Here is a 21,344-nt window from a genome sequence, read left to right on the forward strand (position 1 = left end):
AGTATGAAATAATTTCCCTTGTCCTGTCAAAACAGCCCCTATTAAAAAGTCTGCCCCCTTCTTTCTTACAGCCCCCTGTTAGTTACTGAAGGGTCACTCTCAGGTCTCCTTGGACCTTTCTCTTCTCCAGGTTGCAGTCACAGCTCACTCATCCTGTCCTCCAAGGGAGGTGTTCCATCCCTTGAAGCATTTTTGTTAACCTCCAACAGGTCAGTGCTTCTCCTTCACGAAAATCCCAGCTGAGGGAACTGCAGTTGCCCCTATGTCTATTTAGTGCCTGATGTTCACGACCCTTGTGGGACCCAGCAGGAAGGCCATTGCCATGCTTTGTATTCTGAGCCAGGTGGGACCATTGTGTGACCACATCTGCTGCTGCTAAGCTCAGAGCATCATGCAAATGGGGTGGGCTGCGCAGTAGCAGTGGAAGGGAGGATATTGCAGTTCCCCAACCTGCTTCATGCTCTGAAATTCAGAATGTAATTAAGTGTATTTAATTCTGACTTTTATTAACTGCATGCAGAAACCAGAAAGAAATCCACCCCGAAACAAATAGATAGGGACGATAACATTGGTAACGCATTGGTATTTTAGCTGCTGCAGAGCAGGGCTTATGCTAATCAAGGACATTTCAGCCACTTGCACTGCTCTGCCAATGAGCAGGTAGGGGTATGCAAGGAGCTGGGAGGGGGCAGAACTGGGACAGCTGGCCCACACTGGTTAAAGGGGTTTCCCATGCTACACATCATTGTGATGAACAATAAAAACAGAGTGCTTGGCCAGAGCTGTTTGACACAGCACCAGGGAAAGCACCAACCACCAGCCTACCTGCAGCAAGCTGACAGCAAGCCTGGGCAGGCAGGGGTTCTAACAAGCTCTGCACAGGTCCTGTTTTTCCACACAAGCAGCCACAGCACGTACCTTGAGGAACGCTCCTACCACAGCACACAGAATGGCCAGGGTTGGAAGGGATCTCAAGCATCACGGATCTCCAACCCCCTGCCACACACAGGGCCACCAACCTCCACATTCAATACCAGCCCAGGCTGCCCAGGGCCCCATCCAACCTGGCCTTGAACACCTCCACGGATGGACGGGGCATCACAGCCTCTCTGGGCAGCTGTTCCAGCACCTCACCGCTCTCTCTGTAAAGAAGCACCACACACCTTGAGGAAACGCACCCACAAACCGAGAAGGCCGGGATCGCACGCCCTGCAGACCAAAGCGCCGCAAACGAAACCCCACCACGCCCTCACACCGCCGCGGCCGCTTTAAAAGAAGCGGGCTCCTCCCTCGTCCCGCCCTCGTTCTTTTCCGATTGGCTACCGCGATGCCGGAAGCGCTCAATCGCATCCGGGCCTATGTGTACTTCCGCATTTCTTCGCCTTCTTTCCTGCTTAGCTCTGATTGGTTGCTAACGACGATCTCCCGCCTCTCGAGCTAAGAATGAGTTCTCCTATTGGTTGCCGGCAGAGCGACGGAAACGGCGGGCACGGAAGGGCTGGGTAGGCGGGAGCGGCGTTTCCTAGCAGCGGGCGCCGCCATGGCGCCGCGGCGCGGCGGTCCGCTGGGCTACGCGCTGCTGTGCGGACAGGCGGTGCTGCTGCTCGGCAACCTGCTGTTGCTGCACGGCGCCTCGCGCGGCCTCCCGCACAACGGCAGCGAGCCGGAGCCGCCTGGCCCAGAGCCGCCTGCCGCCACCTGGGCCTACAGCGACCCGCGGGCGCCTCTCGTCCTCTGCACGTACCTGTGAGCGCCGGGCCGGGCCTCGCGCGGAAAGAGGGCCCCGCGGCGCGGCCTTCATCGCTTCCTCCTCCCCCGCAGCCCCGAGGAATTCGTGGAGTGCGACGAGCCCGTGGACCACGGCGGGAACGCGACAGCGCAGCAGGAGCTGGGCCACGGCTGCGTAAAGGTGAGGGCCGGGCCGGGGGCGGCGGGGGCCGGCTGAGGGCTGAGCTCAGTGCCCCCCCCCTCCGCTCCCTGCCCAGTTCGGCGGACAGGCACACGGCGATGTGGATCACACGCGAGTGCAGTGCCGGGCCCTGGACGGCATCGAGTGCGCCGAGCCGCGGAGCTTCCTGCGGGGCAGCCGGCCCTGCGTCAGGTAGGGGCTCTCTGGAGTGAGCCACAGCCGGAACTGGGCTCAGGGAGCCCCGGGGTGGCGGGCAGAGGTTGTCTGCCCACCCCTCCGACCCACTTCCGGCCACCCGTTGCAGGTACACCGGCCATTACTTCATCACTACTTTGCTCTACTCGTTTTTCTTGGGCTGCTTTGGTGTGGATCGCTTCTGCCTCGGCCACACGGGCACCGCTGTGGGGAAGCTGCTGACTCTGGGAGGTCTCGGGATCTGGTGGTTTGTGGATCTGATCCTCCTCATCACTGGGGGGCTGATGCCCAGCGATGGCAGCAATTGGTGCACTGTGTACTGAGCAGAACCAGAGTGGATCCCTGGAGCTCACTGGAGATGGACTCCTCCTCTTGCTTCAAAGCATCAGAACAAACTCCCCTTGAGGACTTCTGCCTTGCACAAATATGGATTTACAAAGCTATAACTTAATCTGCAGAACAGTTGTTCTTGTTAATTCCTCTGTACATACGTTGGACACAAAATTGGGTATATATTTTGCTCGTTTAAAACAATCTGAGCTTTTTTCCTCTCAAGTGATAAGTTTGACAACTCAGACTTTGCAAACACAAGTGGTCAAATTAATAAAGTCTGGAAAGAGCTGACTCCACTTATTTTTGATGTTAGTACACTACAGACAGAGACGCAGGCCTCCAGCCTGTGGTTTTTTGTGGTGGTTTAGCTTAAAGCTGAAACCTAACAGTGTTATAGAGGGGAAGTGACAAGCTCAAATTCTAATTGTTTGCTTATACCCACACGCGTTTGCTGCACGTTGAAGCTGAGTAAGATCTAGCAGAGAGACTGGACCCTTCTGAAGAATGTCACTTTCCTCTCTTTCAGGCTGGAAAAGCCACAGTAAATTTGGGATGTAAAAAACTGGCCACATGCTGTGAGAGAAATGGGTTTGGGAAATAAAAGAACCTGAGGACTTCAGGCATGGCACAGAGTTCATGCAGTACTGGAACAAGCAGAGGCCTCAAGCAACTGCACACACACACAAAAGAGGAAGCTCTGCCAGCTGCAGTTTGAGAACTTCCCAAGTTGAATAAAAACGGGAAAGGGAAGCTACAGCAAGACACAGACAGCCAGAACCAGACACAAAAATCCATATATGCAAAAGCCCAATAAGATTTGACATAAAACACAGCAGATGTGTACTTTCCATTCTCATGGAGTTCTGCAAACTGAGCACCCTCCACCTGCTTGCATTTAGCTGCCTTCTGCTGGTGTTGCTTCTGTCCTGTGGAACTGCAAAAGGTTTCAGCCTGGCAGGGAATTAATGGCACCCGTTCCAGTTTTGCTTTGTGGTTTGTTGCAACAACTCCTCCTCTCTGGGGAATGGGATTTATATCCCATTTAGGTCACAAGTAATCTGAGTTTGGCAGCTTGGAACGGGTCTCAGGGCTGTGGGGTGAGGTGGGGGGGGGGAAGCCTTCATTATAAATCTACCACATTCTTCAGCCCAGTGGAACAACAGGGCTGGGGAGCCCACGGTGGGAAAAAAAAATTAATTTGTGAGCCAGAAAGAAAAAATAATAATAATCCTGTGTGTAAAAGCCCATCATCATTAACATCTCCCTGTGTTCTCAGCCCGGCAGCTGCCAGCTCACAGCAGGAGCTCACATTCCTTCCATCAGTGAGGCTGTCATTAACTGCAGTGAGGGGGACCCGGGGCATTGCTGATACCCTTCGTTGTGCCCTCAGCAAGGCAGAATTCATTGGAGCTTCCCTGGCTGCAGGGATCCGGCCCTTCTGATCTGAACTTCTTTGCAGTTTCCCACATAAAATTCTCTCTCTGGGATTTCAATCATAATATGTGATAGTTACTCTTATTTTTTTTAATTGCTCTGAAATTAAAAGGGCTTCTGAGCGCTTGGGAAAAAAAAAAATGCTCAGTTATTATCTTCACTTAATAACAAACAGATACAGAAATTTACATTCGTTAGCTGCCACAGAGTTGTATTGCATGAGAAGTCAGATGACACGAGCGTGGGGTCTGACTTTATCCTCACATAAAGTGAACTTCCCTGCTTTTAACTCCCGTTGCGAGCGAGGCTAATGGAAAACATTTCAAAGCAAATCTGGGTGGAGGAGTTCTCTCCTTGTAGGACGTCTGGCACTGTAAATGAAAGGAGTGAACTGACTTCCTGGCTGCTGCCTTCCCGGTGCGCGGCCGCATGCAAAGAGCAGAGACGCCTACGGGGCAGCGGCTGCTGATTACAGCTCGGCTCTCACAGCCCCGACCGGGGAGCTGAGGAGCAGCGCTCACCCCCTGGATCCCGCTGACCCCGAGCGCAGCGCTCTGCGGTCCCACAGCCCCGGGGCGCCGTCTGGCACTTGGTCTGGCGCTTCACCGATAGCATCTGTCTGTACGCAGCCCACGTCCCGCCGAGCTCTTTGTACCTCCAAAATGAAACCCCGCACGCCTCCGAAGCGCGGGGGATCGGGGGTGGAAGGAGGGGTTGCCCGCAGGGCTCCCTTTGCAGCGCTCTGAAAGCAAAGGCAGCAAACGGCTCATCGGGAGAAGGCATCAGGTGCGTGCACCCGTTGCGTGCCAACAAACTGCCCCCCAAATGCCTTCACTTCACCTCTTACCAAGCACAGCACCAACAGAGAGCCTGGAAAAGCACCTGGGGTTTCCTTCTTTATTTACAAAGAGGCAAAAGAGAGTTCCATCTGCAGCCAAAACCCGTCCGCAGGCTGAGGGACCCCCGGCCCTAAGAGCACTTGGAGCACGGCTGGGAACCATTTGGGCATTTTCATATCAAAGAGCAAACTCTCACATCACATCCCATACAAAACCCCCGGAGCCTGCACATATCTCCCACCAATGCTTCATTCTATCCCAGAGATGAGGAGGGTGGGAATGGGAGAAGAGAGAGCGTTGCGACAGCGCTGCAGCCACAGGTAGTTACCTTCCTGGATAATTAACCTTAATTGTGCAACTAGCTTCTGCTCCACCATCCCAGGCCTGAGGAAACTTTGCAATTGCTAAGCAACACGGCTTGGTGCTGTGTTTGAAGCCTTGCACAAAGGAACCATCATTTAATGGGTTCCCAAAATGAGGTCAGAGCGCCGACATCACCCAGTGCTGCGAGTGTGAGCAACAGCACAAAACCTCCAGGGAACAGAGCACCAAACCAGCAAGCAGAGGTCAGCCGAAGGCAAAAACAAAGGAAAAAAGCAAAAAGGAACAGCCTAACTGAGGTTTCTACAATTAAATAACAAATATTAACATTCTCCCAGTACCATTTGCATTGTTTTCCCACTCGTTTTCATCATTTCAGTGTTCTCCAGCACTCCTGCACAAAGCTGCTCTTGCCCCCTTGGGTCTGGGGGATCCCATTCACCTTCCCTCACTGTATAAAGTGTATCTGCAGCTGCTTCTCCACGGGTCACAACAGACACAATGGGAAAGCAAAGTAATGCCATCTGACAGCACCCTGCCACACTGGGGCTGATTTTGCAGAGCAGAGAACGCGTAATAACCAAAAGCAAAGAAAATAACTATACAAAGCAAAGGGACACCTTGCTAACTGCAGAGCACTCCAGCACTGCTGGGCTTGCAGCGCAGCCCCACACCTGCAGCCCTGATCCTTCAGCTGCAATGCAGGTTTGGGCAGCTCAGCTCCAGCACTGCGTGCAGCTCTGAGTGCACACAGCACCAAGCCCTGCTTGCAGCACACATGGCATCCTACAATGTGCTGTTGGGCTAAAGGCATCAAACAATCACTCCAATGGGAAGAACTTGCATTTTCCATGTGCTATGTGTCACACCTCCCACAGGAGGATATTTGCTTATGGAAATGACCGGCTCACACTGCTAAGAAAGGTTCTTCTCATTTTCATTCTGAGTCAGCGCAGGGCGGTTGGACGAGTCTCCCGGGGTTCATCTACACGCTCAGCTTTTGTTGCTTTGTGCACAGCTTTGTGTCTTTTTGGTGCCTAACAAACCCCAGAACAACCTGAGGATACCAAAGCCCCAGTCACCGATGTCCCCCAGGAGCAGCACACCTCACTGGGATGTAACAATGGCCACAGATACAAAAGGAGGCAGTTAGATGCCACTGGGTGTGCTGGTATCCCATCAGTCAAGCAGTGCATGGAGCCGATCTCCAAGAAACATCATCCACACTGCAGGCTGCAGCGCAGCTCCTGCTCCAGGCACAGCTGTGCTGGGGAAGACTGAGCGGCACAGAAGGGAGACGAACGTTGTTCCAAAGAGAGGAAAGGCCGCCTCACCCCCCTCGTGCCTCCTGCACTGTCTTCCATATTTCGGTGCTGGGGGAGAAATGATGCCGCACAGCCATGCAGGGGGCACGCCGTGGGGCAGAGGCAATGTCAGACATCAGAGGTCCGGATGCTGTCATCATCCAGGTCGAAGAGGAACGACTTCTCCTTGTGGTGCTGCGGTTCCGAGCGATGCCGCAGGCGCTGACCCGGCACAGGAGCTCCATCGCGCTCCGTCAGCGCCGGCACAAACACCGCATCCCGGCTGGGCACCTCGGGCTGCCTCCTGTCCTGTGGCACCGGCGTCCAGGGCTGCCAGGCGGTGGCTGGGGTCTTGCAAGGTGTTCTCCTCTCCTGTGGATGCGACGGCACCGAGCTGCCCCCGGGTTTGGTCATGGAGCAAGAGCGCATGAAGGAGATCTCCTGCACGGAGAAAATGTTGGTTGGTTTCTCTGTGCTTCCGGAGCCACATGCAGAGCTCTGGGATCACAGCCCTGCACGTGCTTTGCAGCTTGTAAGTCAGCAGAATCATTGCTAGATGCCAAATAGGATACAGATGGGTTTCACCTACCCTCGGGCGGGTCTTCAGGGCCTGCACTGCCCCTGCAATGGCCCGGATCCAGCTGTGCATGTCCTCAGGGCTGTCTGCCTGTGGGATAGGAGGAACGATGCCCAGAGCTCACCCTGCCCCATTGCAGGAGCTCCACTGGGAACTGCTCCAGCAGAGCCCTGTGCCCACCACCACCCCCCTCCATACCTGGATGTAGAAGGTCCTGGAACTCGTGATGATCTCAAAAAGGTTGTCCCGCATCAGGAGGTCACTGAAACAGTGAGAAAGGGGCACTGGTGATGCCACACTGGGTAGCAAAAGTCCATGTACATTCCTTTAACTGGAGAATACGGGGACACATTCAGGGTGAGGGTCCCATCAGATGAATCTACGTTAATATATTCTATTTGTAACAAGCTAACGAGGTTTGTTCTCTGAGTTCATTTCTCACTGCAACTCTTCCAGGTCGATCTTATCAGCATCCACCAAACAAATGGTTCCCAAGATTCTATGCAGCCACCTGTGATGGCGCAGGGAATACGCCTGTGCGTGGCTCCCAGCTGCCTCAGGAACACCTCTGTGCTGCTGTCACACAGTGCCACGCACTGAGCAGCACTTTGTGCTCCTCCATTGGGAGATAAGCACCGTGTGAGCACACCCAGCACACAGATGGCTATCAGCGGGGCGGAGAGCAGCTGCAATATCCTGCGTCCCAGCACCCTCGCCTGCACCTGGGGACTGATGGAACACGGGTTTCTTCAAAGCAAAACACAACTGAGGTGTCTGCAGGGTGTCTGGAGAAAGCAAGAAGCGACACCTGGGACATGGGGAGAACTGGAGGAGCTGGGAGCCACGCAGCCCCCATGGAGCAGCTGGTGTGTTCCCATAGGGGAAATTCAAGATTTGAAGGGGATTTGGGGTAGGAGTGGCAGCCAAACCCCCACTCTCCTCCTCCACGGAAGCCTTACCCAGATTTGACCAGGCACTCGTGGGTCTTGCAGATGTCCTTCAGCAGGATGGAACGCAGCGGCTCCTTGTCCTGTGGGATGAGAGGGGCTGTGCTGGGGATCACCGCTCCATTGGGACACAGAGGTCCCAGTGCTCAGCTCCAGCATGGCCAGCTGCAGGCGGGGCAGGAGCTGCTCACCTGCTCACATTTGTAGTAACTGATGGAAAACTCATCGAGGACAAAGTAGCGGCGCTTCCAGCTCTTCCTCTGGAAAACAGAGGGGACCGCTCGGCGTTGGGCTCCACACTTCCCACACCAGAGATGCCCTGGAGGCACCCGGAGCATCCCCAGCCTGAGGGAGCAGCCTGCACCCATCCAGCACTCACCACATTGCCCTGCTTCACGCAGAAGCCGCTCTTGATGGCCGGTGGCCCAGCAGGAGGCTTGCTGGCAGAGGCAGGGATGTAACTCTGCGAGCGGCGCAGCAGTGGGTGTGCAGTCGGGTCGCTGCCCTCTGCTCCATCCCCACCATTCTGCAAATGGGAGCACACAGTTACTGGGAGGAGAGCAAGCCAGAGCGTGTCCTGGGCACAGCAAAAAGACTCATTGACCTTCCAGTCCCACTGCACGTTCTTATGGCTGAGCTGCTATTCCCCTGCTGGAAACCAAATGCCTGTAGCCCAGGTAGGAGCATCACAGCGTCCCCACCCAGCACAGATTGTAGCTGAGCTCAAACATCCGTGCTCAGCTCCCTCCAGCCCCTTCCTCCCGTTCTCAGTCTGAGGTTTGCACATTGCCATAGCAGCCACTGCTGGCTCACACCCGCACCACCCTTATATGGCACCGTGTGGTTAAACCAGCAACCGCCCTGTGCTCACGCTGCTCCTTCCAGCACCTTCAAGATGGTGCTTTGGTTTTCCCAGGTCAGGGACCAGCAGCAGTTCAGCCACCTCAAGCTGCAGCAGGCAGCACAGAGCCCTTGTTGGATCTGTGCAAACCCCCATTGAGCAGCTCCTCGTGCTCCAAACCACTTCCCTGTACACCAAACCACCTCCTTCTGCACCTTGGGTACATCTGCAGCGCCGCCCCAGGAGCTGAGTGGGTGATGCTGCTGTGTGCTGAGGGTTCCCCAATGCAGGGCTCCCCAATGCAGTCCCTGAACTGCGCAGGGACAGCTCCAAGAAATGGTGAGCATGCCCAGGAAATGGCAGTGGGAGCAGCAGCCATCTCCCCCTGGGCTAGACAGCGTGCACAGAAAATAGCCTAGCAGCTGATGCACTGCCTCCAAAAACAACTCCTCTGCAAAAAAATAAAAAATGCCAGGAAAGAGCTGAGGATGGGGCTCAAGGACAGGACCCATCCCCACATCTCGGTGGGAAGATTGGCTGCCAGTCCCCGACACGAGCAGTTGAGGTCTGGAAGGCGGCAGTGCCACAGGATGGGCAGGGAGCAGAGAGTGCCCTCCTCCTCACACCCCCACGTCTCATCACTCCTCAGCGTGAGACACAGCAGAGATGCTCGAGGTGCTGAGAGCAGCTATTTATACACTCTGAGTGGGAAGGCATTGCAGGCACAGCGCTGCTTTCCAGAACCAAAAGTGCAAAGCAGCCTCCAGCAGCACGGCCAGGAACAGCCTCCCCCAAAGCCTCGTGCTGTGCCAGGGCAGGCACACACCAAGCAATCCTGGGCTGCTTCTCTTCTTCCCACACCTTCCCAGGCAGAAACGAGCTGGACACATCACCACGATTCCATCCTTAGGGACACCACCACGGGACACCAGTGCAGCAGTGCCCACAGCTCACCTGGCTGATGGAGATGGGGGTGTGCACCACCACCCCACCGATGATTTCAGTCTTGTAAGCCACCGGGGGCTTCCTGTCCTGCGCCTGCAGCACTGCAGGGGGCTTCGTGACCTCAGTGGTGGGGGGTGCAGCAGCACCACCCTTTGGGACCTGCAAGGGGAGGAAAGGGAATGATCCGTGGGCACCTCCACATTGGTGTTCCCAGCCAAAACGCAGCCGTGGCCCTTTAAAAAACATCAATGGGGCCGACAGCCCAATTAGGGAGGGTGCGGCCCCCCACCCCAGCGCTTCACAGGAGGCACAGACATGAAGAGGTGCTGAATAATTCAGCATCACCCCACAGGAGTCTGCATCGCCTCTGCAGCCCCGGTGCGTTTGTGGGACAATCGCTCCTTTAATTGTCCCCGCTCTACTTCCAGCCAAGGCTTAATGATGTGCGCTCATCTGCCTAATGAGGCCGGGCTTCAGCATGTCTGCGGGGACGTAGGAGATGGGTGGGTGCTTCTGCACACCCAGTGCCACGCACTGAGCACCAGCAATGTCCAGCTGCACCTGCACTGCAAGCAGCCCCGTGCCCAGCGCCTGCCTGCCCCCAGCCCCTGCTCAGCTCTGCACAGCGGTGCTGGGGAGCTGCAGGAAGCAGTTTCACAACGCACGCATGGAGACATTGCATGCAGGCAGCAGGCAGCAGCTGCAGCTCCTGTCAGCCTCCATCGCATGGCACAGTGCAACGGTGCAGCAGGAATGAGCTCCTCGTGCTGAACAGAGCAGAGCAGCACCCAGCTGCCTCTGTCACCATCACAGCAACCATCATGAGCTGCGTGCTCTGCACCGCATGCGTGCGCAGTGCAGAAACACAGGAACCGAGTGGTGCACACAGAGCAGAAGTCTCTGACAGAAGAGGAAGCTGAGCCTGGCACCGGGAGCAGCACCCAAACTGCCACCCCTGCTCCTGTGCCAGCACAAGCCTGCATTGGGCTGGAAAGACACAGGGGGTGTCCCGGGTACACAGCACCCAAATGCTCCCAGCACGCAGATGGAGCGCTGCACACAGAGCACAGATGGTGCTTTGTGCTTCACATCCATCCCTCATCGCCCGCAGCGCCGGGCTGCAGACACCAGCGGCTGCTGGGTCAGCGCCCATCACTTCACGGCTGCATGAACAGTGCAGAAAATGAAAGGAGGCTGTGGGCAAAGCTCTGAAATCTGGGTACAGCCTGCCCTGCACGGCCCTCCAAAAGCACAATGCACAGCGTTTCAGGAAGGATGGGAACTCAGCACAGCACAGAAGCACGAGAAAGGAGCCCTGTGACCCACCGTGATCTTGCTGGCACGGTTGAGAGCCTCCACCCAGTCCTGCAGGTCCTTCTGGTCACTGGCTTGCAGGAAATAGCGCTGGGACAGAGCGTTGATCACTGCCAGGGAAAGGGTTGACAGTCAGGAATCCCCTCTGTGTGTAGTGAGGCACCCCAACCACAGCTCCTGCATCCCCCCACTCACCAAAGCAGAACGGAGTTTTGGGTTTCTGTTTCGGGGTGGCAATGCTGACCTGCAGAGCAAATTAAAGGGAAAGGATCAGCACCAACGCTGTCGACACGCTGGGAAGCTTTCAAAGCCCTGAACGTTCAGGTTTCTACTGGACTAACGCAGTCACTCTTGTCAGCGATTAAAGAAATTGGAGGAAAATAACAGTGGTTTCTCCCTGAAAGTGGAGGAATCATTTATATAAGAATCACATCCCCCAGGGCTCCAAGCACAGCACTCACGGGGTATTATTCTGACAGACTTCCTCCTTCCCAGCCAGTCCGTAATGCTTCACGTATGTTTTCTCCAGCAAAGCCCCATTTTTTGGCACACGCAGAGTTGGGACTCAGAGCCCCCCGGCACAACGCAGCCCCGCAGTTTGTGACCAAACGTTGTCTTACAGCAATTTCCACTCAGACTACGACGTCTATAATTTACAAACGCGGCTCCTTCCGACGTGGGGAAAGGCTCAGCCCCACAGCATTGCTTCATCTGTGCTTAATTTATAAATCATAACTCAGCAGAATGGAGGGATCTGCTCCGTTCCTTCCCTGCTCTGCTGCCCCAGCTCACAGCACGCTCACACCATGCAGACCCAGCTGGCTGTTGCTTGATGCACCTTTTCTGCCCTTCCCTGGGAGAATGGATGCCTGGGGAGGGCAGCAGGTCAGGATAGCACGGCACAGAGCAACTGTCCTCTCTCCAGGCCTTACCTTGGAGATGTAGGTGAGCTGCAAAGAGCCGACGGCGCCCGCTCCCATCGCCAGGTTCTGCAAAGCACACAACAGAAGGGAGGTGAGAGCAGAAGGCAGAGGAGACCCAGGGTCAGCATCGCTGGGTCAGGTGATGCTGTGGGGCTCAGGGTGCAGCCAAACTCATGCAAATGGGAACTCTGCTTTATTTGCTTTGGATGCAACTGCAAAAAGATGCAGAGTTCAGGATTGTTGGTGACCGGGCTGCTAATAGGTACAATCCCACTGTGCTGCTGCTTCCTTGGAAAGCCCAGCGGAGGAACCAGGGCTACTTGGAGTGGATGAATTGCTTCCAGATGTGGCCGTGCTCAGCACCACTACGTGGCTTTGCCCCAAGCAGGCAAAGCCTAACGCGTCCCCACAGACCTCACCAGGCTTCGAAGGGGCTGCAGCAGTGGAAAATTCAACCCCAAGCTTGGAAAGCAATAGACGGGGGAAAAACCCTACCCACGTGCTTTGTGCAAAAAGCATTCCCACCCATTAAACCACAGTGGAATGGGCACAAACGTGACACCATGCTGTCCCCAGGACCTGGCTGTCCCACAGCACAGGGAACAGCTCAGCCTCGGGGGGACCTGGGTGGGATCAACCCTGAGCCCTACCTGCGGGTTGTCCATGTACCACAGCAGGCAGTTGGCCTGCGTGTCCAGGATGAAGTAACGCCGCAGGAATTTGCCACAGGTCTCATTTTCCTCAATGTCCAGGAACCCACAGATACGGTTCTGTCGGTCCAAGTACGGCATGCCGGGCTCCTTCTGGCATCACCCTGCAAGGAAGGATCGGTGGCAACGGTGAGCGCCGTGCTGCTGAATGCAGCCCCAACTTCTGCTGCCTCTCCCAGGTCTCCACAGCACGCGGCTCAAAGCAGTGAGAACAGAATGAAACTGCTCCCTCTGCACATTCGTGCTGTGGGGAAGCTGCCAGGCGAACACAGAAGTCATCCAGCATGCTTCTGCGATGAGAAAGGAGCGCAGGGTGACTGCATCACCAAAGTCAAGCTTCCAGCCCATCTGCATCGCTCCAAGAACTCCGGCCCTGCAGCCAGCAGGGATGAACCGTGCTGAGTGACAGCCCCACGGCCCAGCGCTGCCCCATAGGACAACAGAGCAGCTGCAAGGGGCTGGAATGAGCAGTGCGAGGCCCCTGGGGATCGCTGACCAAAAGCAGCACTGCGTGCTACGCAGAGCTTGAGCACACTCCCAGGAAATGCCCAACAATGTGCAGCTCCGGCAGGAAGCGCGAGCCGTGCGATGCAGAGTCAGCAGGGACAGCTATGGGCAGAGCCCAGCGGTGCTGTGAGCACCAACATCCCCACGGAGCAGAGCAGAGCTCCAGTGCCAGGCAGGAGACGTGGGCAGCTCTCAGTCCAGCAGAGCCCCGTGGTTGAGAGACAGAAGTAGAAGTCGTGGTGATGGATGATGCAGGCTGGGGTTGGTGCGGTCTGGACAGCAGAAAGGAAGGTGACTCGTGCAGGTGCCAGAAGGAACCCACACAAACAAAATATCTCATGCAGAAAAGGAGGAAATACTATTTTTGAGCCCAATAGCTGCAGTGGAGTGGCAAGCGTTGTGCAAGAGCTGCGGTGCAGCTGTGGAGGCAGAGGTAGGAGTAAAGGTGACAACCTGTCCCCCAGACCTCAGAGCCCCACGTCAGCGCACAGGAGATAGGTATCACAGCTCTGCTGGGGGAAACGGTGCTGCTTCAGTGGGGAGGGCTGCTTCAAAACACCACATCTGCCCCGACACAAAGGACGTGTGGGTGCTTCACATTTCACTGCCTTTTTTTTTTGTGTGTGTGTGTGGGTTTATTTTTGTGGGGTCAGGGACTGCACATGAAACAGATTCCCAAGTGACTTCAGCGGCACCCAAACGATCAGACAGAGCTTCCTGAATCACCTCCTGCAGCGAGCAAAAACCCGATTCCTACAACATTGGAAGGGACTGGGCCACGGCACAGCACTCCTGTGGCTTTTGGGGTCGGTTTGGGGATTATTACCCAGTTCCTCCCCCCCCTTCCCCCAGGACACACGCTGCAGCTCCTCACCAATCCCTTTTGCCATCCCTCATTAACAGAGCATGCAAACAGCTCAGCTCTTCTACGAGCTGACCTCGCGTTGCACCTGGATATGCAAAACCCATCGAGGAGAGGAGATAACGATCTCTCCAAACTGCCTTCGGGACAGCGCTGGATTCCCTCTTTGAGGGCAGGAGCCGTCCCCACCCTTCCCCACCCTCTTTGGGAGCCCCGCTGCTCCCAGCTCTCAGCACACCACCATCACCGCCTGCTCACAGCCACCCCAATTTCACTTTTACATAGGAAAATGATGAAAGCAGCAGCTCCGGCTCTGTCAGCCTGCGGGCATTTGGTCCTGCTGTTCAGGAAGAGGTTCATTTTGCACTAAACGTTTACTATTTACACAGCACTCTGTAAATCCAGAGCCGTAAATATTTGCACACGTTTGCTATAGGAAGGCCGCAAGACTAAATCTGGAAGGTGGAGAATAAGAGGGACTGAACACATGAAGGACCACACAGAAAATCAGCATCCCTGGGGATGTGCAACCCCCCCCCGTGTGCTTCCCGATGGCTCCAGGACCTCACATGCAGCTGCAGCACCAGACTTTGCAGGAAGCATCCCATGATAGCAGCACTTTGCTGCACCCCCTCCTCTTCTGCTCCCGGTGCTCGGTGAGCAGCCACGATCACTGCGCTGCAGGGACCCCCAGCAGCCCCGCACTCTGCACCGTGGCAGCGTTGGCTGCACGCAGACCCCCGGCGCCCTTCCCTGCGTTGCAGCCCATCGCATCTGCAGTCACGGCGTCCCCATTTCGCTCCCGTCCCGTCTTTGGTGTCCCGGTGCCATCCGAGACACGGGACGCTGAATGTCACAAGGGCCCCACGCGGCGCCCGCAGCGGTGACAGCGTTACTTCCTCCTACCTGAAGCAGAGCTCTCGCCCTACCAACACCTCTCTGGCAGCTGACACATCGCAGAGACGGTGCAGGAAGAGCCCAGCAACTCCTGCTAGGCGCAAGCATGTGCCTTAATGAAGTAATTAACCGGCTGGAGTACGAGGACACGCAGACACGAAGCAAAGAAAATACACTTCATCACCATACCGAAAAACTCTGTCGGAAGAACGCACTTCCAACAGCCGCGGAGCGCAAATCCTCGCTGCGCTTTTGCTCCCAGCTCTGCCCAGCGCTGCCCCGCATCCCGAGCGCCCCAAACCCCGCTCTGCCTCCAGCCCACCGCGCACCACCCCTCGCTGCAAGCACTGACGTGCACCACCACCGCAAAGCCCTGCATGGCTCTCCTGTCCGATGCTCCCAACCGCTGCGAGGAGATTTCAGCCCCTTCCCCACTCAAGGACCGACGGGGCGAACAGCGGAGGCGGCTCCACTGCGCGCAGAGCCGAGAGCGCAGCACCGAGGGCTCGGGGGAAGCGAAAGGACTGGGACTCCCCCCTCCTCCTCCATCCGCGCGTGGGGTGAAGCTCGGCGGACGAAGCGTGACCCCGCAGCCCCGCACTCACCCCGCACCGCCGCTGTGCTGTCGGCCCCGCGCATGGCCGGGCTTGGGGCTGCGCGCACGCCGAACGGAGCCGCGGAGGAGGGCTGGGCGCGGAGGGGGTGTGCCCGCGGCTCAGCCGTCGCTTTTTTTCCGGGTTAATTACGTCTCCCATTAGTAAAGCCGGCCCCGGATGTGAGTGCGGGGCCGCGGGTGTCCGGGGATGTGAGTGGGTGCGCCGGGAGGTGGCCGCTCCTCCAGACCTGCGGCGATCTCGGGGGTCGGATCCGGGGCTCCGCGTGGGAACGCGGCTCCGAGCGCCCGAAACTCAGCCGCCTCCGTCCTCCACCCCCCTCCCCCGGGCTCTCCGGGAGCTGCCCCGGCCGCTGCACAAAGGAGCGAATGGGTTCGGTGAGAGAGAAGACGGCAGGTGCACGGCGGGGTCCTGTCCCACAGTCAGCCCCAAATCACCCGGCGCACCGTCACTGCTTTACCGAACCTTTCTTACGGTGCAGAAAGGAAAACGCTGCTGCCGTGAGCAAATGCGAGAATGGAGGAAAGCATCTCAGGTGGTGAATTTCCCAAACTTGTGCATCGGGTCCAGGCTGCTCGCTGTTTCTCTTTAGATCCGGGTCCTGTCAGCCCAGCGAGGCACGTTCGGGTCTGCTCACACGTTTTCTCAGCAGTCTGGAGGTGCCCCCAGATTCTGCTTTGTGCACATAGCAGGGAGAGCCTCAGCACAGCTGAAAGGGGGGCACCAGGATCGGGAGTTAACACAAAGCACCCCCAGGGAGGGTCTGCAGAGCCCCGTAGGGCACAGCCAGCCTTGTTCTGGGCAGCACGCAGCCCCAGCCTGCAGCTCCGTGCACCTCACTGCTGGTGCATCTGGGGGAGGGGTTGTCTTCACACATTTTAAGGCAAGATTAGTCTGAGGATGCAGTGCTAGGCATTAAAATCCCACCTCCCCGTGTACTTCTACGATTGTTTTGTGAAGTGTTGTTAAGTCAACACATTGCCTCACCCCAAGCACTTCCTATGTCCAAGGTCACTTTTAGAACAAAGGGTTCCCCCCCCCCCCCCCTTGCCATGTTACAGAAGATTGCCCAAATGCTGTTACTGAAACTGTGTGTGTTCATTTCTGTGTGTCTGCCTCAGGAGAGGGTTAAACCACAGCATCACAACGCAGTGCTGCCCGGAACCCATGGCTGCAGCACAGAGCCCAGAGGTGCTGGGCTTTAAGCACAGCCTTGGGCAGAGATGAGCTGCTCGGCTCGAGTTCCAGCTCCTGCAATGCACGGTTCAGGAGAGCTGCAACCTGCTGCGTGCTCAGGACAGCAGGGCTCCAGCTGCAGACAGATTGCATGCAGGAAGCCTCGCTTTCTCTGACCAGAGCTGCATTTGGTCCCAGAGCACTTTCTCCCCGTGTGCTGAAACTGACCGTGGTGCAGTGCATGGGGTGCATTGCTCACACAGGCAGTGGTGCTCCCCTGGTTCTTTAAGGAGCTGTTTCTTCAAGAATTCTTCCCTTGGGCTGCTCTCCCACCCTTATCTCCAAAGCCACGTGCATCACACAACTCCCCCTCCCTGCTGCTACCTGGGGCTTCTCCCATGCTAAAGCCCGGCCACCCGCCCTGCTGGGAGCTGCAGCCCTGAACGCATCACTCATTACATCAGGAGCAAAGAACTGTGACCTCCCTGCACATCTGCTGCCAGCAGGGCCGTGGTTACAGCCTGGAACACCCAGATGGCCCTTTTCCATTTCAACTTCATGGGATGGGGGACGGCACTTCTCCCTGCAGCTCCCCCCATCCCTGCCTGCTCCACAAGGACTAAACTGTTCCGTAGGGTATTTTTGCACATGGGCACCTCTTGCTGACCTTGTGAATCACAGGCAGGGCCTGGATTTGAGGCAGCTCAATTTTCTATGGGCACAGTCACACGGCAGTTGGTCACACTGGGGCTCTTCCTTTATTTAAAGAGTCTTCAGCGCTCTTGATGATTTTCACTGCTGCATCCTGCCTGGGGGTACGAGCAATGCCTGACCTTACAGGAAACCCCTGATAGCAGCAGGGCCATCAGAGCCTGGAGGTCCCATCACCACACAGCCCAGAAATCTGCTGACACCCCGCAGCCAGACTGCATCCCTCTGCAAGCACTGACCCACACGGGACCCAACATTCCTGCTCTCCATAACTTCCAACCCACTTATCCTGCAAAACTCACCCAGTCGTCCCGGTAACATCCTGCAATATTGAGTTCCACGGCTGAATCTGCATACAACAAATTATTTCTTTTCTTCTGTTTGAACTTGCCCTTTTTTTTGTTGTTGTTGTTGTTTGTTTCAGTACCCGTTCCCTTTTTTTCTTGTGCTCTCACTCAGGGGAACTCCCAGCACACAGCAGTGCTCTCAGTCAGCACTTTGCTGTCTCACCCTGCAAACACTTCTTGTAGTCGGGTTCTCACTGCCCTCTCTGTGCTCCTGGCTGTCTCACCTGCATCAGAGCATCCCAAGATGGGGGTCAGGCTACACGAGGAGAGCTCCTGATAGCCACAACCTGGCAGGTCCTTACTGCAGCACTTGCTGGACACACCTAATCATTAGGGGTTCAAAGGGAAAGCGTGGTGGAAAGAGGAAAAGCGAGATCTCCTGGAGGTGGTGGTGACATCCAGAGCGTGGATTAGTCACCAGAAAGATCTTTAATCTCCCTGAGAGTGGCTCACCCAACCGTGTCCCAGGGTCAGCATGGGGACAGGTGCTGCCAGGGGTAACCTGGGATGCTTTCTTCTGTTCAAGCAATGCAAGCAGTTGCACAGAATCGGCCCATATTTCACACCCAGCACATCCACCGTCTGTCTACAGGACAAAATTGCGAGCGGCCCCAGCACAGCCCTGAGGTGTGGGGTCATGGCAGAGTGCTGGGAGTGGGGCCCAGGGCTGCCATGCACTGCACTGACGCAGCCTTCCCACGGCAGCCACGCTCCGATGAGCACACATTCAAATCAGAGCCTCGGGAAGCACCATAGCTTTGGCTGGGGCCATTCTCTCTCTGGTTGATGGTTTTTTGATGAAAAGCAGTGGCAAGGAACGTGGCTTTCAGCTTCAGCCTTTATTTGAGCGACTCTACGTGCCGTGCTCCTGGTGAGCAAGGCTTGCACTACTGCACTGAGCTGCTATGCTGTGCCACCCCCATGGCCGTGCCACCCCCTGGCCGTGCTGTGCCCATCACGGCACACCCAGCAGCAGCGTCCCTGCCAGCCCTGCAGCCAGCAGGCAGGGCAGCTGTGGCATCGTGGCTGCCCCAGAGCTGCGTGAGCCCCGTGGCCCATTGCAGTCATCACCAAAGCAGCAGTGCAGGGTGGCTCCCCCGGAGCTGCGCCGTGCCTGGTCACAAAAGGACTTGTAGGAGCAGGACTTGATGATGCTGTCTGCAAAGGAAGGCAGAGCGCACAAGGTTAAGAGCACACGCAACCCCTCCTGCACTAAAACCGAACCGCAGCAGGATGTGGTGGCAGCTTTGCAGCCCTGGCACGGACTTACTGGGCGCAGTGATGGTGGAGCAGGCGTCCGCGTACTGAGGGCAGCTGTGCGAGCCCTGCTTGTTGCAGTCGTTCTCGTTGGATGCGACGCATTTGTGGCATCTCAGCGCTGCACCTGCGCAAGGGGAGGAGCGGTGAGGCGGCGCTGAGCCTCCGCCTGCTGCGCGCTGCCGGCAACACGGGGGTGCAGCGCTCTCCCAGGCGCGGCTCAAAGAGGCGTAAAACCTTCAACCTTCCTCTTTTTTGCGCCGATTTAAATTGTAATGAGTGGAGGCGGGGTTCGTCCGCACCGCAGGAGAGGTTTCAGTGCACGCTGTGCCACGCAGGCTGCTTCCCCCGCGTGATGCGCTGCACGGAACTGCGCCCATGGGCACAGCTCAGGGGCACTGCACGGCGCTGGCAAAGGGGTGATGGGTGGAAATGTCACAGTTGTGCCACCCAGAGGAGCTCGCAACGAACGCGGGCTCTGTGCGGGTGGAGGAACTCCGACCCTGCGCGGCTGCGGAGATCCTACTAAGCTCAGGAACCGCCTGAGCAAATGTGAAAGCGCCGCTGTCTCTGTCTGACAGTGAGAGCCCTGAAATAACAACGCTGCTTTGAATACATGCGGACAGAGCAACTCCGAAAAGCCCCGACGAGCCGCTCTCACCCGAGCCGGGCCATCAGGAGGACCGCTTGGTTTTTACAGCTATGGTTGAATTAATGGTTATGTCGGGTGGAAAACGTCCGCCCGTTTTGCTGGACGAGCAGAGCCATCTCGCGGCACGCAGCGCCCGCTCAGCGCGTTGTGCAGCGCGGAGCACGAATTGCTGCCTCCTTTCGTGGACAGGAAAAAAACAAACAACCCCACGTGTGAAGAGAACGGACCCGCACGCCTCTCACTTCCCTGCTCTACAACGGCGGCTGCGTTTATTTCATCACCCCCTCGGTGCGAAGATCCCAACATCAGAGCGAGCTGAGTGCATCCCCGGCTTCCCCCCGCCCTTCAGCCTGCTGGCATCGCGCACCCATTGCCGGCAGGCGGGGAGCAGCGCTGGTTGCTCCTCGGTCCTGCACCGGGGCAGGGACTGTTCCTCCCCTCCTCACACTCTCCTGCAGGGACGGCAGCCGCAGTCACTTACCATCCCGCGCCAGGGAGGTGACGATGGTCAGAGCCAGGAGGGTCTTCAGGGGCAACATTGTCAGCAGTGCGCGCTCGGGGCACATAGCCTTTCTTTTGTCCCGAGGTCTTAACGGTAATCTGCTTGGGCGATTGGATCTATGGGCTGAGGATAACGCACTTAACAGCCCATCCTAATGCCACCTGAGCTGGGAGGGGACGCAGCTCCAAGGGCAGGGGCTGCCCTGGGGCAGCGATGGGCACGACAGTGGGCACGGCAATGGGCACAGCACAGCCCCAGTCCATCCCCAGGGCTGTACTCTGCTCTTCTACCCATAACCCAGCCCCAATCCATTCCCAGGGCTGCACTCTGCTCTTCTACCCATAACCCAGCCCCAATCCATTCCCAGGGCTGCACTCTGCTCTTCTACCCATAACCCAGCCCCAATCCATCCCCAGGGCTGCACTCTGCTCCTCTACTCTTAACCCAGCCCCAATCCATTCCCAGGGCTGCACTCTGCTCTTCTACCCATAACCCAGCCCCAATCCATCCCCAGGGCTGCACTCTGCTCCTCTACTCTTAACCCAGCCCCAAATCCATCCCCAGGGTTGCACTCTGCTCCTCTACCCATAACCCAGCCCCAAATCCATCCCCAGGGCTGCTCTCTGCTCCTCTAACCCTTACCCAGCCCCAGCCCCAACCCCAACCCCAACCCCATCCACACACACGAGGCAGAATCAGGCCCTTCCCAGGAGATAAATCCTCCTGAGCCCCTCACCAGCCTTACAAACAGCACGAAACCTTTCAAGAGTGATAAACACCATTTTTACTCAGGCAATGAAACATGGAAGAAAAAAAATATATATATTAGTAATCATCATCATAATCTCCTTTGTGTGAGTATAACTCTTACAAATATTTACCTGACATATAAAAGGGAAATAACTGCACGTACAAAATCGATGCTGATGGCAGTGATGTACGGTGTACAAAGCGGTCCTGGTAGTAGTCAGCACGAAGGGGGGGAGGATGGAGGGATGCAGTGGAAGCGGAGAGCAGTCGGGGTGGGCACTCATTGGCACTTCACTGCAGACAGAAGATCTACACACAGCAACGCCGCGCTCACGGACGCTCTGCTGCCGAAAGGGGCATCGCAGCATCACAGCACATCACTGCTGCTGCAGGAAAGGTGACCCCAGCTGTGCTGCAGCGCTGGGGGGTGCAGCAGTGAGCTTAAAATACGCCTTCTGTTATAGATAACTACGGCCT

The 21,344-nt window shown here is 56.7% G+C and overlaps 3 protein-coding genes across 3 annotated transcripts in view; 1 reads left to right on the forward strand and 2 right to left on the reverse strand.

Annotated features, from left to right (window-relative positions):
* Positions 1 to 1,540: 1,540 nt before the first annotated feature.
* On the forward strand, positions 1,541 to 2,427 carry TM2D2 (TM2 domain containing 2; the record flags this gene model as incomplete). The annotated part of the gene is made up of 4 exons (XM_079547346.1): positions 1,541 to 1,746; positions 1,822 to 1,909; positions 1,986 to 2,101; positions 2,214 to 2,427. The coding sequence occupies 4 exons, from the start codon at positions 1,541 to 1,543 to the stop codon at positions 2,425 to 2,427; spliced, it is 624 nt and encodes a 207-aa protein (XP_079403472.1).
* Positions 2,428 to 6,464: 4,037 nt separating this feature from the next.
* On the reverse strand, positions 6,465 to 12,673 carry PLEKHA2 (pleckstrin homology domain containing A2; the record flags this gene model as incomplete). The annotated part of the gene is made up of 11 exons (XM_079547373.1): positions 6,465 to 6,776; positions 6,925 to 7,002; positions 7,111 to 7,174; positions 7,872 to 7,942; positions 8,051 to 8,119; positions 8,239 to 8,385; positions 9,655 to 9,804; positions 10,972 to 11,069; positions 11,155 to 11,203; positions 11,892 to 11,948; positions 12,533 to 12,673. The coding sequence occupies 11 exons, from the start codon at positions 12,671 to 12,673 to the stop codon at positions 6,465 to 6,467; spliced, it is 1,236 nt and encodes a 411-aa protein (XP_079403499.1).
* Positions 12,674 to 18,661: 5,988 nt separating this feature from the next.
* Positions 18,662 to 21,344, reverse strand: part of TACC1 (transforming acidic coiled-coil containing protein 1) — a gene marked incomplete at both ends in the record, with an annotated part of 19,153 nt that continues 16,470 nt past the window's right edge. Inside the window, 3 exon segments of the mRNA XM_079547517.1 lie at positions 18,662 to 18,864; positions 18,977 to 19,090; positions 20,097 to 20,139. Coding sequence (XP_079403643.1) covers positions 18,662 to 18,864; positions 18,977 to 19,090; positions 20,097 to 20,139 — 360 coding nt within the window.

Source organism: Tetrao urogallus (genome assembly GCF_951394365.1).
Source record: "Tetrao urogallus genome assembly, chromosome: 27".
Taxonomy (NCBI): domain Eukaryota; kingdom Metazoa; phylum Chordata; class Aves; order Galliformes; family Phasianidae; genus Tetrao; species Tetrao urogallus.